General features: G+C 51.2%; 4 protein-coding genes across 4 annotated transcripts; 3 read left to right on the top strand and 1 right to left on the bottom strand.

Moving 5' to 3' along the window:
• Positions 1-1,025: 1,025 nt before the first annotated feature.
• Aud_003545 (putative MFS sugar transporter protein) lies at positions 1,026-2,718 on the top strand (the record flags this gene model as incomplete). Its single annotated transcript, XM_043288495.1, has 2 exons — positions 1,026-2,009; positions 2,083-2,718. The coding sequence occupies 2 exons, from the start codon at positions 1,026-1,028 to the stop codon at positions 2,716-2,718; spliced, it is 1,620 nt and encodes a 539-aa protein (XP_043144430.1).
• Positions 2,719-4,639: 1,921 nt separating this feature from the next.
• Aud_003544 (uncharacterized protein) lies at positions 4,640-4,963 on the top strand (the record flags this gene model as incomplete). Its single annotated transcript, XM_043288494.1, has 1 exon — positions 4,640-4,963. One exon carries the CDS (start codon positions 4,640-4,642, stop codon positions 4,961-4,963), a length of 324 nt encoding a protein of 107 aa, XP_043144429.1.
• Positions 4,964-6,179: 1,216 nt separating this feature from the next.
• On the top strand, positions 6,180-7,289 carry Aud_003543 (allantoicase; the record flags this gene model as incomplete). Its single annotated transcript, XM_043288493.1, has 1 exon — positions 6,180-7,289. One exon carries the CDS (start codon positions 6,180-6,182, stop codon positions 7,287-7,289), a length of 1,110 nt encoding a protein of 369 aa, XP_043144428.1.
• Positions 7,290-8,111: 822 nt separating this feature from the next.
• On the bottom strand, positions 8,112-15,478 carry Aud_003542 (putative sensor histidine kinase/response regulator; the record flags this gene model as incomplete). The annotated part of the gene is made up of 6 exons (XM_043288492.1): positions 8,112-10,123; positions 10,177-10,506; positions 10,597-10,663; positions 10,724-11,204; positions 11,266-12,453; positions 12,558-15,478. The coding sequence occupies 6 exons, from the start codon at positions 15,476-15,478 to the stop codon at positions 8,112-8,114; spliced, it is 6,999 nt and encodes a 2,332-aa protein (XP_043144427.1).
• Between the last annotated feature and the right edge of the window lie 1,767 nt (positions 15,479-17,245).

Genomic DNA, 17,245 nt, shown 5'->3' with positions numbered 1-17,245 from the left:
GGAAAGATCAGATAACCATGGCTAGAACACCAGGACAAGAAGCTATCGAGGCTAAAGGTTTTAGTGAAAATGCGGAGATTTGTCCGTGGAGAAGGGAAAAAAAGCATTATCCTAATTCGACCAGGTTTGAATTCGAGCGGGGAACTGTCAAGTGTCAGCAAAGCAGGATTCAAAGAAAAAGAAGCCCAAGTTCCAAACAGACGATGCAACAAGAACAGGCCATGTGCCTCCACTCCTCCACCATCCGACCAAGTTCACCGTCTTGTTATCGACAGTAGAGGTATGGAATGATTGGGTTCCTTGCTTTCTTCAATACGGGTTGAGCAATTAGATTTCAAATACCTGCTATGAGAAGGTATACACAGTACATAAGACGGCCATGGTCTACTCCAACCGCCCAAGACCGTTGTTCTACCCCAGGTTAGGAATCCCCCAGATCACGAACAACAGCCCAAGCCCTTATTTGGGGCTAACCTGAGCTAAAAATGCCTTACTAGCTTCGCGGAGTATAGCACTAGCCATCCAGACTGCTACAGACGCCACCGGACTCGCCTTGTGTTGTCCATTAGCCCTTCCTTCAAAGTAAGGGAGACACCTCAATGGCGGAAAATTACCAGCCACAATAAGAAAACCATCATGGCCAATCTCGCAAACAGGTCATGATTGGCATTCTAGGGATAGACGTATCTCAGCCATGTTATTGACACTCTGCGGCTAAATTCACGAGCTTTATCCATGGACTTTCTACTGGTCCCATTCAAACCATTCTGTCAACCATACCAACTCCGTGGCGAAAGAGGAGCAAGGGCCTAATCGGGTCGACATGTGTTTGTCGCACAAGCAGCGTCCGACCGACATGATCGGCGACAATCTCATATAGTGGTGTGACCCCAGTAGGCCAGTCAAGGAGGCCGTATCCTCGTCAGTGCCTTATTCTCCTTCTCTTCGCTGTTTGGTCATCCATTTCAAGGGAGTTTCGTTTGCCTCACAAGGTCTTTGGTTAGTGAGTGCCTGAGCCCTTTATAATGAGTAACCCTATCAATGTCACGGCCACAAATGAGAGCGAACTGGATGTGAAGAAGGATGAAGCACATATTGAAGAAGTCGTGCTTGCCAACCTGACCGAGGAGGACGTTTTTAGGATCTCCCGGGAAGCACTAGATCTTCGGTCTTGGGCTGGTTTCCGCTTATTCTTGATCCTTTTCGTTCAGGGATGCAATCAAGCTGGCTATGGGATTGACTGGGCCGTTATCAGTGGCATCAATGCCTTGCCAGCATGGCACACCTATTTTGGATTTGGAACTAGCGGCGGCACATACGGCTTGCTCAATGCCTTGATGAACATTGGCACCGTCTGTGGAGCCCCGTTTCTGTCGTTAGCGGACATAATCGGTCGACGGGGAATCAACTTTCTCGGCAACTTCATTGTGATCGTGGGCGCGGTTCTCCAGGGCTGCGCTGTGAACCTGAAAATGTTCATGGCGGCCCGGTTCCTGCTGGGATTCGGATCTGCGCTCTTGTCCAGCTCTCAATATGTGGGCGAGGTCGCCCCGACCCACCTCCGCGGCTTAATCGTCGGCATTTTTGGTGCATGTTTCCAGATAGGCAGTCTGGGTATGACGGGCGCCTTGATTGGACTGACCAAGATAGAAGGGGATTGGAGCTGGCGAGTCCCACTGCTTCTGGAAGCCGTATTTCCTGCTATAGTCTGTGCAACCATCTACCTCATCACCCCCGAATCGCCCCGTTACTACATCATGCGAGGAAGGAGAGACGCTGCCAAGCGAATGATTGCAAAGTATCACACGACCAGCGGCGATATCAATGAGCCCATTGTCGAGATCGTCGTATCGCAGATTGAGGCGTCACTTGAGCATGACCGGACAGGCTTCAATCAGTTCTGGGATTACCGGGTCTTTTTCACGAAGATGGCCCGCTTCCGACTGCTTGTTCTCTTCCTCTACTCCATCTTCCAGCAGTGGAATGGTGGAGGTATCATTACATACTACGTAAGTTATTACCCTAAGGCCTCTGACTGGGGCCGTGAGGTCTTGCTTCTCAATTGACATTGTGCTACTGCAGATGGTCCCCGCTCTGGAAACGATCGGAATCAAGGGTTCGAAGCAGCAGCTCGGTATCCAGCTTGGCACCACAGCCGTCTACTTTGTGTTTACCGGGGTAGGAGCGCTCATCGTTGACAAATTCCGCAGACGGACGTTGGTCTTCTCGGGACTCGCAAGCATGATCCTCTTCCAGTTTGCCGCCACAATCACCTCCTGGCAGTTTGATGTCACGGGAAACACCGCAGCCGCTGCGTTGACTATCCTTTGGATCTACCTCTACCAAACCTTCTCCGCTACGCTGATTGCCACCATGCACAACCTGTACCCCGTTGAGATCCTGTCTCTGCCGCTCCGTGCCAAGGGAATGGGTCTCTACGGGTTGATTCAGGGCGGTGCGGGAGCCGTTCAAACATACGGCATTAGTGTTGGAATCCAGAAGATCGGTTACAAGATTTGGGTGGTCTATATCGTCTACAACTGTATCCAACTCGTTCTGTCGTACTTCGTTTTCCCAGAGACATCTGGTCTGTCTCTCGAAGAAATTGACGCCGTGTTCGAGACGCCGGGCGTGGCACCCGTCAAGATGTCCCTGGACATCCAGAGGGCGAAGAAGGAGATGGCGGAGGCCACTCGGGATGAGGAGGTACGACGCTGAACATCATTATACTAGGTACCTGTCATGGCTGTATCTATCTCGATCCGTGCATTTGGATTTTATGAGTCTCACGATATGATAATCGGCCCCATAATCGACTCTGTGCCAGTAAACTACATACTTCCATGTGACGCTCAACTTCCACAGTATATGAGACTTCAGGCCGACATCTAGATCAAGGTATAGATACTCATGTTCAATCCTCAAATCCCACATTGACCGCCTCGATAAGGATAGGTATACTCTTTGTGCTATAAATAACACTGTCTACTCACCTGGAAGCAAACATCACCCACAACCGCTGCCACACCGATGTACATCTATCATCTACCGACATATTCCAATACCGACCCTACAAGGGCAAGAGCGCCACCGCACTAGACCATGTCCATATATTCTTAAGACGCTTGAACTTGGAGGTTCGATTGCACAGCATACGCAAGGAGCCTGTTGCCGGGTGTAGCATTTCGGGCGGGTATGTATTGTGTCTGACAGTTGATGACGTAGATTCTGCAGTGTAAGTGAACAGGAATTTCTCGTTGTTCGACTAGCTGGGCGTTGTTAGTGCACCTGATCAAACTCAGTCAGTCTTGGTCTGGTTGCCCCTAGAGTGAAAGAGTGCCGCAGTTCTACTGTAAAATGTTACTGCCAGTATTCCCGAATTCGGATCCGACGTGATAGGCAAGTTGAATATCCTTATTGATGAGGGTGTTTAAAGAGTACCACTTGTCCATACGACCATGACTCGAATGTGACATAACAACGCATCCAACGGCTACCTGCAGACCAAGTCCGGAACGGGGTGTTAAGCAACGCTCAACGGGAAGTTAAACGGGCTCGAGAGCGAATCAAACTTCACTGAAAGCAGCGAAAAGGAATGTTCTGGGTTGATATCCCTGCGCGTTTGCCTAGCGACAGGGATCATGGAAGCCATGATCATGATCGATTGGGTTTCCGTCTAGGCCTAACAGCACGTCCACCTACGGTTACGATCTCCCTACTTCCTCCTTTCTGAGAGCGCTAACGCCGACAGGGGAGAAGAGAAATTCCATTGTTGTTCTTAGAAGGTAGCCCTGGTCTGTGTGTAACAACGGGATCGCATGGCTAACAACCGAGTCGGCTGGCTTTATTCGGCTGACCAATGCTAGTATGTGTTTGCAGCCAACTACATATGTAAGCAATAGTCATCGAAATAGCCATGGAAGGTTTATACTTGCCCGCCGCCGTTGCAGATGTGGTCCGTTCGTCAGGCCTGCGAGCTTCTTCACCGGCTCAATACCTCGTCTCGCAGAGAAGACGACAGAAGACTGCAATTTGACCAGCGCAATTCTGCAGACCGCCCCTGGTTGCGCCGGTGGAATTCTCAAGGTGTCACAGTCCGATAAAATGAGGAACAAACGCCTTCCTGATGGAGCGGTGGGATTGGGCTTCCGCGATAATCACAAGATGACGGGGCAAACGAAGTGGGTACTGCCTTTGGCAGAGACGAAGGCAGTTTCAGACATGGAACCATTTTATCTTTTCTCCGCTGTTCTGTTGCGCCGCGTTATTGGCAAATGTAAGTTCGGTGGCATCCTTGGTATCACCTTGAAAGACATACCTGAGGGACCGGGGATCTATAAAGGTCGCCTGTATCCGCCCAAAGATAGAAGGGATATTAGATCCTTTCAACAATAAAAGGCTGGCACTCTCGCAGGGCAGTAGTGAGGTCAGAGAAATCGCCGCCTCCTATCCCAAGACAAGCTTCTTCTCAACTCACTATTTCTCTCATCCTTACCTCACCAGTGGGTTTCGAACAGTAGCCCGCATCGACTAGACTGGCCGATCTCAAAACAATACAAGCCTTACAAGCCCCCGATATACACCTCGCAGATCTTGCCCGAGAGCATTTGCACGTGCCTGACAATTGCAAGCGTCCAGAATGCCGTCCAAAGGGAGTCATTCCAACTCTCTGCCTGAAGCACGAGGCCTCAAGTATGACGAGTCGGATATGGCACTGTTCCACGCCAAATTGTCCTACCACTCCACCATCGAGGAACGCATGGCTTCGAAAGACACCAACCTGGCATCCATATCTGAGCACCAGGCCCGGATTCTCAAGCGCTGGGAGATGCTCAAGCAGGTGGAGAAGGAGATGGTGGACAAAGGGAAAAGTCTGTCGCCGGCGGAGAAGAAGCAGTTGGCACAATATGAATGGCGATACAAGCGACTCGAAGAACTGGCGACCAAGACGACAGGAGGTTGAGATGTCACGGAGGGTGATATGAAAGCCGAGGGTCCCCGCTGGTCATAATGGCATGCATCAAGCATTATCACGGGGAGTTATGGGATGGTGACCATGCATTACCGGCGTTCATTCTAGAACTGGAGCATTGCGCATAGCTCGTTTGGCGTCCTACCTGTTCACGCTTAGAAAGATAATATGACACTTGATTGACAATGATCTCTCCCACTTGTTTCAAATCGCTCGGAAGAGTCGGGTAACTGTGAGGCCTCTAAGGAACGATGGCAGAGGAACATCGTCGTCCCCAGCTGTACAGCAAAATAACCAAGTCCATGCGTAGACATCGTACATGTGCCATTGTAGCAGCTCCCACTTCTGCAACAGCAACATGTGCAGCGCAGTTGCACGCTCAACTGCTCAAGTCACCTCTGTGCTCAAGGGAGCCTCAACCCAAGCTATTTGAAAGTGTCACCGGCGGAAGCACAAGCTCCTCAACGCATTGTGTGAAACGCGGGCATCATCTGTGGCAGTTTCCCGAACCTGCAGCAAAAGCCTTGGATTTGTGAGCGCTGTCACCATGTTCTGGGGTCCTTCGAAATGACACCAACATGGTGACTCATGGCGTCTTGCATCTTCCCATGTTAACCACCGAACCAATTATGCAATACGTGAAGGGACGATCCATTTCCCACGGAAGGCTGCGATCATCGGAGACCTCCGAAGGGTACAATTCCGGGGCAGTGGGGCACGAACCAGTATAACTCGATTGGGGGATGAGCGGGAACGTTGGGAATAGCGACAAACCGTGCAGGTGATTGCGATTTGATAATGGGAAATGGCGCTTTAAGGTGGCTAAGCGGATGAAACAGGAAGGCAGAGACTCAAGGGAGGTGATTTGGGTGTCTGAGGAAAAGAGACTATAGGAGCGCAAGACAGAAGAAGGAAGAAGGAGAAGAAAATCACTCGATGGGATCGAGTAATGATTACCTGAGGCAAACACGGTGTATAGGTGGCCTGCGGGGCTTATCGCCAGTTATCGGGCAACTTATTTTTCCCCCCTCATCCACTGCCAGACTTATTTAAAGGACGTTTCCAGCAGCGATAAGAAGAGGATGATCAGACCAGACCGGAGTTGCAAGAAAAAGTGATTGCAGAGTTCAAGGGCGCACTCTAATTCTCTGCTTCAATCCAGCAATACCACCCAAAACCCCAACCCAGCGATCCCAGCACCACCACTATGACGTCCGATAAGGTCACCTATGTCCCCGCTGAGGAGATCGACAAGGTCTTCGCGCACACCACGAACCTGGCCTCGTCGGGCCTGAATACCAAGGTCCTCGCCTGTTCCGACGAGTTCTTCGCCGCAGCCTCGAACCTTCTCACCCCGACTCCTCCCATCAACCGTCCCGGTGTCTTCGTGCACACCGGCGCCTGGTACGATGGCTGGGAGACTCGCCGGCACAACCCTGAGCCCTACGACTGGGTCGTGATCAAGCTGGGTGTTGCCAGCGGTGCCATCCAGGGCGTGGAAGTGAACACAGGTTTCTTCGTGGGCAACTATGGCGAGAAGGCCGAGCTGCAGGGGACCTACGCGCCCGCCGACAGCGGCATCACGGACGAGCAGATCGCCGACCCCAGCTTCAACGGCTGGACCACCATTCTACCCCCTCAGCCCTGCGGACCGTCTCAGCGTCGCGCCTGGAAACTCAACGACTACGACCCCGCCAACCCCAAGCCCTACACCCACGTCCGCCTGCTGATGTACCCCGATGGCGGATTCGGCCGTCTCCGTCTCTACGGTCACGCGATCCCTCCCCCGGCCCCTGCGCACGCCGACTCCACAGAAGCCCCCATCGAGGAACTCTCCTCCGCGCTGCTGGGCGGTCTGGCCCTGACAGCATCCAACCAGCACTACACGCCCATCTCCAACCTGATACTTCCCGGCCGGGGCAAGGACATGGGCGATGGCTGGGAGACCGCGCGGTCGCGCATCCCAGGCTACACCGACTGGGCCATCTTCCAGCTGGGCCTCCCCGGCTCGGTTGCCAAAATCGTCGTCGATACCAAGGACTTCCGCGGTAACTTCCCGCGCGCCGTGCGGGTGCACGGTCTGCTCCAGGGCAGCGTGGCGGCCGGCGAGGTGCCTGCGCATGATCATCCGGATTGGATCCCCCTGCTCAGCGGCGACAAGTTCTGCAAGGCCGATACCGAGCATGTGTACGAGGGTGCTGAACTCGCTGCTGGTGGCGAGGACACCCGCACCTTCACACATGTTAAGTTGACCCTGATCCCTGACGGTGGTGTCAAGCGGTTCCGTATCTTCGGCCGCAGAGCCCACCACGCTTAGGCTGTAATCGCATCGACTCCATGCTGAGTGGTCCAGCTTTAGGGGGTGAATACTACCAACAGTTTTGTCAAATATCTTGCCTTCATTGTACATAGTCTTGAATAAAAAAGATTTCGCAGGCAAGCCTTCCAATAGGAGTAATACTAAAAAGTTCTCATTTGGCGATCCTCTTCCTTACGCTCTATTCTATCCTGGTACAAGAGTATGAAGTGAGAAACCGGCGATTGGGACAACTCTGCCTGAAGGGGAACGGAAGACCTAAAACAATAACACCTATTGACAACCGTGTATCCGTTTTCAGAATTGCAAATCAAATCTCGGGGAATATTGAGCGCCAAAGAGAAGAAGAAGTAAAGGCACCTCGAACACGAAATTGAATAAAAGAAAAGGGCGACGCAGCAATTGAGAATGGCTCAGTCTCGGGTGACAGGACTCGTTTCGGACATAGGAGATAAAGGCATGACAAAATACTGCATCGAAGAGGAAGGCAGAAGAAAGCAAGCAAGATGGGATAATTCTGATAATCGCCCGCGTGGCAGGCAAGCAGCCCATAATGCAAATATCGTGAGTCGTGGCGTTCGTGATCATCGCATGGAACAGATAAAAAAGGGAAATGAAAGGGTAAAAAGTAGGAAATGCAGCCATGATGCTCTTTGTGCACAGATAGGAAAGCGCTGGTCTAACGAATCGAGAACCCCCATGAAGCACGGCCAAGCACATTGCGGATGACAGCCGGGAGGGAACAGGCATTTCATCCAGGCATACCAAGATTGACTCGAAAGAAACAAGTACGGTAGAACTTGAATGAGACACTGGACTAGTTCATGCCCGACTGGGCCTGCCGCTGATCTTCTCGTCGTCGGGGGTCAGTGCAATCACCGGCTCCGAACCGGATGACGAAGTACTATTCGGAGTACCGACTTCGGAGCTGATGCTCCCTCTCGCACGCATGGCTAGGCGAGTCTTGGTGTACGTTGGCGCAGGCGCAAGATAGTTGTCAAGCATCTCGCTAAGAACCGTAGAGCGGACCGGCTTGGGCAGGTAATTGTTCATTCCGGCCTCAAGGCACTTCTCGCGATCCCCTTCGATGGCACTGGCGGTCATGGCGATCACGAGAACCTCGTTCACGTTGGGATCTGGGTCCTTGCGGATTTCACGAGTCGCATTGTAACCATCCAGTGTAGGCATCTGCACGTCCATCAGCACCACGTGGAACGGATTGCCCTCCAGAGAGCGTGCTCGCAGAGCTTCGACTGCCTGGCGTCCATCGCTGTATGCTTCGCATTGCAAGTTAAGACCGGTAACAAATTTCACGGCGATCTTTTGGTTGATGGGATTGTCTTCAGCAATACAAACACGGATCTGATCGCGAGGGATCATGGTTAAATCACGCGCCATTGGTCGACGTGCCACCTGGTTCTCCTCTATGGCAGAACCCTTCGACCACGGCGCTTTTGTCACAGAGTCCTTGGCTTTGTTGAATGACAAGTGGAAAGTCACCGTGGTGCCGACACCCGGAGTCGAATCGAGCCAGATCGCTCCGCCGAGGACATCCTCGATAATGGCCTTGCAAATGCTGAGTCCCAGTCCACTACCACCGTACGACCTCGCTGTGGAACTGTCGGCCTGCGAAAAGGGCTTGAAAAGACGCGACTTTTGCTCCTCAGGAATACCAATTCCAGTGTCAGACACCGCACACTCCAGGCGCACACGACTCTTGCCCTCCCGTGAGACCTTGGCTTGGACAGTAATAGATCCCTTCGGTGTGAACTTATAGCTGTTGCTCAAGAGATTCATGAAGATTTGGTGCAACCGGACAGGGTCCCCGAGAACCACGAGATCTGGTGGAACTTTGTCCAGGTCTTCGATAGTCACGAGGCCCCGGTCCCGGTGGGTGTAGCGCAAGGCGCGCACAACTTCGGAAATGGTCTCTTTTACGTTGAGAGGAACGGTCGATATCTTCATCTTTCCTGCCTCCAACTTCGAGAAGTCTAAGATGTCATTGATGAGGGTGAGCAGTGTATCAGCACAGACTCGTATAGACTCGACATATTCGTCCTGTTCCTTGTTCAAATTCGTTCCCTTGAGGAGTTCCGACAAACCAATAACACCATTCATTGGCGTCCGGAGATCGTGGGAGATGTTGGCTAGGAAGATGGACTTGGCTCTGGCGGCATCCTCCTTCAGTTTCACGTTGTGCTTGGCTTCTGCTTCTGCCACCTTGGCTTTATGCTCCGCCTCACGTGCCTGCGCGAGGGCGCGCTTCTGTGCTTCAATCATAGCTGCGTTGGTGGCGCTAACTCTGCGGACTTCACGGAAGAGCAGCGCATTGGCCAAGGAGATGCCAATCTGGTTGCAGAGCAGATGAAGCACTACAACATTGCGTTGAGTGAAGGAGTTCGGCTTGCCTTCAATATGAATGACGCCCAGGAGGTGGTCTGCCTGCATAATAGGCAGTGCAATGACAGACCTTCCCATGGGATATTTGTTCTGGTAGGCCTCGCTGGCGTTGGAAAATCGATCGTCCTCGAGGAAATTGTGGACAAGAACCTCTTCTTTCGTGCGAATCACGTAGTGACAGATCTGCTGTGCCATCTTATCGTCGAATTCCGACAGGGGAAGACCATCGACGAAGGACTTCTGCCCCTTCTCCAGGTCGCCAGTTGCGGCGACTGCAAAGCCATTGTCGTCAAAATCCGTTGCAATCACGGCAAAATCGGATCCGTTACAAGATTCCAACACGATCTCGATCATCTTTGTCAGGAGTTTATCAATCTGAAGTTCAGACGACATCACTTGGCTTGACTCGAGTATGCTAGACAGATCGATGATATCTAGTGAGATTAGTAACACAGGACTTTCGGCTGACGCAGGCTAGTGGACTTACCCAGCCCAACACTAGAGATATCGAGCGAACGCTCCCCCGCAGCGACTCCATTCTGCTCAATCCAACGATGTTTTCTATCATCCCTTTCCATGTCTTGGGAGATGTTCATGTCTTCTTGGGCTGTGTTGCGATCGATACCAAGAAGCGAGTCAACAGTCTGAACACCTACATCAGCACATCTGGAGGATGTTGCTGTTTTCAGAAGCCACTCGTGTTTCTCAGTGAGTTGTGATGCTTTGCCAACAGCACTAATTGCGGCCCATGCGGCGATCGCGTCCTGCATCACAGAACGCGCTGCTCTTTTGGCGCCGCGCCTTATTAGAAATTCACCTGCATAAAGAATTGACGTCAGAATCCATTGGAGACAGTAACAAAGCCAACCCGAGAAGAAACCCAAAAACCAGCAATACGTGCACTCACCATGTAGTTCAAGAGCCAAGGCCTCCTCCATCGGCCAACCGTGAATTTGGCAGTGATCGATCGCAGCCTAATTTGCAAGTCAGCTTTCACCCCATTTTCCCTCTCACTCATTGCTCTGCAAACTCACCTCGAAAGCTTGAATGGCGGATGTATGGTCATTTCGGACTTCGGCGATTAGGGCTTCAAGAATCAATGACCACATGCCGTAATTGGCATCGCAGGCGCTTCGCGCAAAATCAACCTCCGCCTTATACTTCAACACGGTCTTCAGGTTGTCACCGTCCGTATACCCACCCGCGGGAAAGTCGTTGTGGAGTGTCAGTAGAGATAGAGCTACGTAGAAGTAGACCACATATCCAACGCGAGCAGACCAGAGCCTAGGAATCGTGTCCATCATTGACATTCCCGCCTCTATCACCTTCGCGTGATGTCCATACAGGAAAAGGGGTATCATAGCTAAACCCCAATAGATATCCCGAGGACGATCAGCGTTACTGGCATTGGTGTTTAAAAAGGCAATGTATTCGTCAGTACTATGGTGCTCATCATCCATGATAGTGTTGGGGTTACGGTAGAATGTCTTTCCCTGAAGAGCGCGGGACACTTGTCTGTGGTCACCTGGTCAGCCCAGTGTTGCACTCTAACTAGCCACATGCACAAAATACTTACCTGACAGCTAGAAGACTGGCACCTCCCCGCGTGTCCTTGGACCAATCCGGAATATCGTCAGGACTCTCGGTGCAGAACTGTTCAACTTGACCCATATCGTGTCCCAGCCAGAGTCTGGTCATCGCCATCGACGACAGACTGATCAGTGTGATGTAAGGGTCGCCCATCGTGAAGGAAACTTCAACGGAGGTCTCGAGCACTGGAAGTGTGGACGGCATCGGCACTCGCAAATGACTGATGTAGAGATTGTGAACAATTGTGCCCCTACGCTGAGTCCATGGCTCCGGACAACACTCCAAGAGGGTTAATGCACAGTCATTGAGTTTGGCGGCAAACTCGAGGTCTCTGAAACGACTGAAAGAAATCATGGAGAGATGGGAACAGCCAATTGAAATTTGCACGAACCCGCCCTTGAAGAGATGGAGGTTCATCATCTCGATAGCCATCCGGTAGAATGTTAACGCATCATCCCAATATGTCACAGCCATTGCCTCCGCCATGACAGCTCCAATGGTAATCATGTTGATATCCTTACTCTTAGGTTTGCGAACGATGACTTCCAGATCGGCGTTCTCAAGATATGCCTTCAGAGTGTCGTATGCAGCATCGCAAGCTTCGTAGGTAGTAGGTTCCCGAAGGTGGACACCCAGTTCCTCCAGGCATGTGAGAAGCGAGTTCATAGATTTGTAATGATTGCCCATCTGAGCATATATCTTGGCTTTCACAATCCAGGCCCTCGCTTTGCAGACGGCGCTCTTGCCATGGGCAAAAACCTCGTCGAGAAATCGCAGAGCTTCAGTATGATGGCCCTGAGACCAAAGCATCTCCGCCGTCGCGATATGCAGGCGTAATGTCTCGTCGTAGTAGACATCGGTATTATTGTCGTCCCAAGGGTTATCCTGAAGCAAAGCAATGCAGTGGCGGAAGTACCATAGCGCGGTTGGCCTAGCACCGGATTGAGCAGCAGTCTGTGCGGCATCCCATAAGATCTTTCTGTAGTCGACTCTTTGAATGACACGGGATCTGACGATTCGGGAAGCAAGGCCGATGTGCCGAGCGATCGCATAGCGACTGCGACTATCGTGGTAATATTTCATCATCGCCTGCGATATAATGAAGTGCATTTTGTCGACGTTACGACCTTCGGTCAACGAGGTCGCCGCTTGTGCAAGTCGATCATTGGCAAATCTGGTCAATGTTAGCAACTATCGGTGGACTCGCGGAAGAACAGTTCGAGGCAAAGGAAGGGAAGAAAGAAGAGCAAAAGGAACAACAGAATGGGAAGAGCACACCTAAACTCGTCGTCGGTCTTTCCTGGGACAATCAAGTTCGCTTGGACAAGATATTGAAGTCCAACTACTATATCAGCCTCAGATTGTCGGATCATACTGGCATTTTGTGGGCATGTCAAGTCGACAGCCTCATCTTCCTCGCTGGAATACAGAAACTCGCTGGTAAGCAGTTTCTGAACAAGAGAAAATGGAAAAGGACTACCCAACAGAGCTCCCCATACCATGATCGACCGGGCAGCTACAGGGATTTCCTGGAGGCGTTTTGCGATGAATCCAAGGCCAAGTCCCTCGCCGTACCTTGGAGCGACAAACTCAGTGAAGATACGATCGAGATCAAACTCCCACCTTGAGTTCTTCCAGGAATACCAGATACAGTTTTTGCTGTAGCAGGTCTCAAGCATCAATCTGACGTAGAAAGGATTACCTAAACTCTTTTCTTGGATGACAGCGGCAAGGGGAGTCAACCCCGGATTTGGATCTTGGTGCATCGTAGCCGCTACATATTGCATGATCTCATTCTCACCAAGAGAGTTGAGCTCTATTCTGGTCACATTAGGGTTCTCGGACTCGAAGAGTGATTTGATAGCCTCGGATTCCAGCTCAGCCTTCCGACTTGTGACGATCAGCACACAAGGAATCTTGGCCCGGAGTATATTCAGAATCAACTCAAGGGTCTCGTCGTCTGCGTAGTGCAAATCATCCACACAAACACAGATCATTTTGAATTGAGATAGAGTCCTGAGAATCTCTAAGAAAGTCTCCATCAATCGCATGTTCTTTGACGCGGCGTTCGACAGGAAGAACTCCACGGAGCTTTGTCCATGATCAAGACGAGGCATAGCGAGGCGCTTCGAGGGCTCAGGGCCTCTGGTAGAAACATCCCTGAAAATATGCTGAGCTACTGAGAGCTTCGGTGAAATTTCGAGGTCTTTGCCTCCCGCGGACATCAGCTGCTCTGGAAGCTCCAAGACCCTGTGGAGAGTGGACCACATTGGTCTTAAGGCCATGCGAACGCTATTGTGGTAATCCGTTGTCACATCACGCTCAGAGAAAATCTGACGCAGGAGAGACGCCAGAATTTTGGCAAAAGGCTCGAAAGGAATTCTTCTGGCGCGGTCCAGGCGAGCGATTCCGATGTAGCCAAGCTTACGTATTGTTGGCTGAACGCGATTCAAAAGGTCTGTCTTTCCAATGCCAGCAGCACCACTGATCGTAATTACCTCACATTTGCCGTTCTTTCGAAGCTTGTTTGCGGCCTTCTGTCTGGTGCCTGGGACAAGGGGATCCGTATATGCCTGTGCGTTCGCAACCGACGGAGAGTGGCTGTCACGCTCTGTGCTATCCAAGGAAGCACGAGGTTCGATAGAATTTTTGGCCTTGTGGGAGACATATCCGGGTTTAGTAGTTGACAGGGACGACTCTGTGCTGTGCAAAGATTCATGCGTTGAGACACGCCCAAAGTTGTATTGGCCGCCATTTGAGTTGGTTCTCGGCGCCAAGTGAAATGAACCAGAGTCGCTTGAGCCCGACGCAATCTCGAAGCTGTCAACACGGCCGTCCGACACAGAGGAGTTGGACCCCACTCCACTGGAGCTCTGAGCTACCGCCCGGGCTTGCGCAGACTGTTGCCTTCTGTAAACCCTCTCAACCACAGAAACCACTTTGTCATATTCCTCCCGTCGTCCAAACATCCGGGTCGGAAGCGTGAAGAAAGAGGACACGTCGCGCTGAGCAATCTGGAAGTCTTTCAGCGCTTCGCTATCGCCGTCACCAAGAAGCTGAGAAATCTGTGTCAGATCCCTCTTCACCGATGAAATAGTGTGATAGCGCTCATTGACGGCCTTCTGGGTCATTTTCTGGATAACAGCTGATATTGCGTCAGGAATATCCATTCTCTTGACCGAGACGGGTGGTAGTTTCTTTCCGAAGACGTTCTGCACAACCTCGACTGGATCAGCTCCCGTGAAGGCTGGCTTCCCTATCAACATGGTCCAAAAGAGCACCCCAAGCGCATATATGTCTGTGCGACTGTCCGGTTCAGTGGGCATCCTCCCTGTCTGCTCGGGCGCAACGAATTGCAGCTTGTTCTTGACGCCGAGTTCTCGAGAGAGCGAGGACCAGCCGTCGCTGAGTATATTTTCGAAGGATCTTGCGCCGTTCCCCGTGCTAAGAAGCTTTACTGACCCGGTCTCCCGATTGAAGTGAAAAGCATCACCTCTGATTTCGCCATGCACCGTCTTGAGGCCATAGTGCAGTAGCTCCAAGCAATCACATGCGCCGATGGCAAAATCGAGAAATACAGGAAGAGAAACTTGCTCGTCCGGAGTCGGTATGTTATCGCTCTTGACGCCAGCTGCAAACCACGCAGGTCCAAATGCGACTAGCTCACGCAAGAAGTTCGGGCCTGGTGATTCGAATATGGCAACCAACAGCGGTCCTATATCTCCTGGATCGGGTGGCAGCCGGATAAGATCAATCGGTCGAATAGTGTGATTGCAATCTGGATCTGATGTCTGCACGATGGATCTCAACATGTGAAACTCCCGCTCGAGTCTCACGACGTGAGACGAGACTCGAGCCACTACTGGTGCCCATACTGGTTCGTGATCTGCACGAGACAATGACAGTTCGCTACTCGATTCGCTCAGGCTACTCCTCCAGTGATGGCGGAAAAATGGACGGGACTCGGCGCGCGGGGAGTTACGGGCTAGGCTAGATGGCCCCGAGGAGGTTGCGGCGGGGGTCGAGACGTCGGATTCTGCACAATGACGAAGACCGAGGACATGCCAATGGTTGTAAGTTGAATGGAATGGCTCAACGGATTGATCCCAAATATAACCGGGGAGCTGCGCAAGCCTCTCGAACAGTCGTGCTGGTGGGAGCGGTAGGTCTTCCCCGAGAATGTGGTTATCCTCCTCCATCTCAACCAACTATCCAAGAATATCTTTTGACTGAAATTTTCTTCTTTTATCAGACAAAGGCCATATGTATTCGTCCCAGAGGGCGGATGCTGATGTCGGCTCAGAGAAGACGCTGCGTTTGAAGAGCAGGCATAGGGACGGAAACGGCTCTGTCGAATCGATCGAGGCTAGTGAACGTCAGGCAGGATCATCGATAGCAATCGTGCGCTTCGCTTCGACAGTCGGCGGAGTAGACTAGAAGATGCATATACGGCGAAACAGACGTCACGATGCCGCTATTATCGTTCCCCTGGAACAATATGAGCGTTCAAGACGGGGTCATGAATTTAACATTTGATTATCAGGTGAAACTTTGGTTGAGGTCTGGCGGCCTGAGGCCAACAATCTCCCGAATCAGCAGCTCTTTAGTCAGCCGCAGTGGGGCATCACGAGACTTGGGCTCCTGCTCAGTGCATGACTCCAACCACTCTAGATTAGTTATAAGGTTATAAGGAACAAAGCATGTCAAATCAGCATTTAACAATAAAAAACCAGATATAGATCGCATTCTGGGTGATGCTTAGGGACATCATCCGGACATGTGACTAGACCACCGTTCAGTCAACAGCCGCTTAGTGTAATCTAGGGACATGTCATGATGACGGGAATATAGGGGAACTCTGGGACATTTCAATAGAGAAACGATACGGTCAAGGTTTAAGAATCCTTTGAACAATATGCATTATTCAACGTCATTGGGCTTTCTTTTCGATTGCGCCGTAGACTAGACATTTGAGGTGTGCTCGTGTCAGAGATACGTTTCCTAGCATTACTGCTGCAACTACGGAGTATGTGGGTCAGAACTACCTCTCTAGTCGTTGGCATTTTCTTATTACACTAGTTTCTTGAGACCGCTGATTATCCTTAATTTTTGGCCCAAAATCAACCTATTGGGGCTGTGGCGCAATTGGTAGCGCGTGGTACGTTCCATCTACATACAGTCTTCCAACTCGATCAATTTGTTCTAACAAATTCCATAGAGACTCCAGATCTCAAGGTTATCCGATCGAGACGGGTCAGCCTCATCTATTTTTTTAACCTTTTTTTACGGCCTTGAAGTAGCAGTAGCAATCGTGACCCTAATCCCTCTGCGCAAATGACCCAACCGCGAATTGCGCAGTAGCGCTCTCTCTTCAATAAGCGAAGGAAACAGTGACTACGAACAAAGAAACGTCTGAGGGTAAAACGTCAACAAACTTAGCCATGACCGTAAGTCTCGATCACCATGCCGAAGGCGGCACGATGATTCTCATAAATCCCGTCACCTCGCTGAATATATGTAAGAAGATTTCCAGAAATGTGGAAAGGCGCATGTGCATGAACTATTATGCATGGTGTCGACTAAGCCTGGTTGCCCATCCAGTCTTACTAGTCCTCGCAACCAGAACTATTGCCGAAAGCATGCTCTAGTTGCGGGTCCATAATGACGGCGTATTGCCGATCCTAGCCACCTGTACTTATTTCCCACCAGGGACTGAGTGCCAATTGGAAGTGGACATAAAAAGAAAGTGGAGAGTTTACGTACCAAAGCATTGAGCATAACGACAGCAACTGAAATCAAGAGAAGCAGATATGGAACAATGCATGATACCGACCATGCTGATACTGTCTAGTCAGGGATATGCATAACGCCAGATATTCGGTCGGAAACCTCAACTGACTCGAGTCCAGCACGAGGTTGGTCTAGACATATAGCTCCGTAACACGGCACATACAGCACTAACGCCA

This window comes from Aspergillus udagawae (genome assembly GCF_001078395.1).
Source record: "Aspergillus udagawae IFM 46973 DNA, scaffold_2, whole genome shotgun sequence".
NCBI classification, from domain to species: Eukaryota; Fungi; Ascomycota; class Eurotiomycetes; order Eurotiales; family Aspergillaceae; genus Aspergillus; species Aspergillus udagawae.
This window is presented reverse-complemented; position numbering and strand designations above follow the sequence as displayed.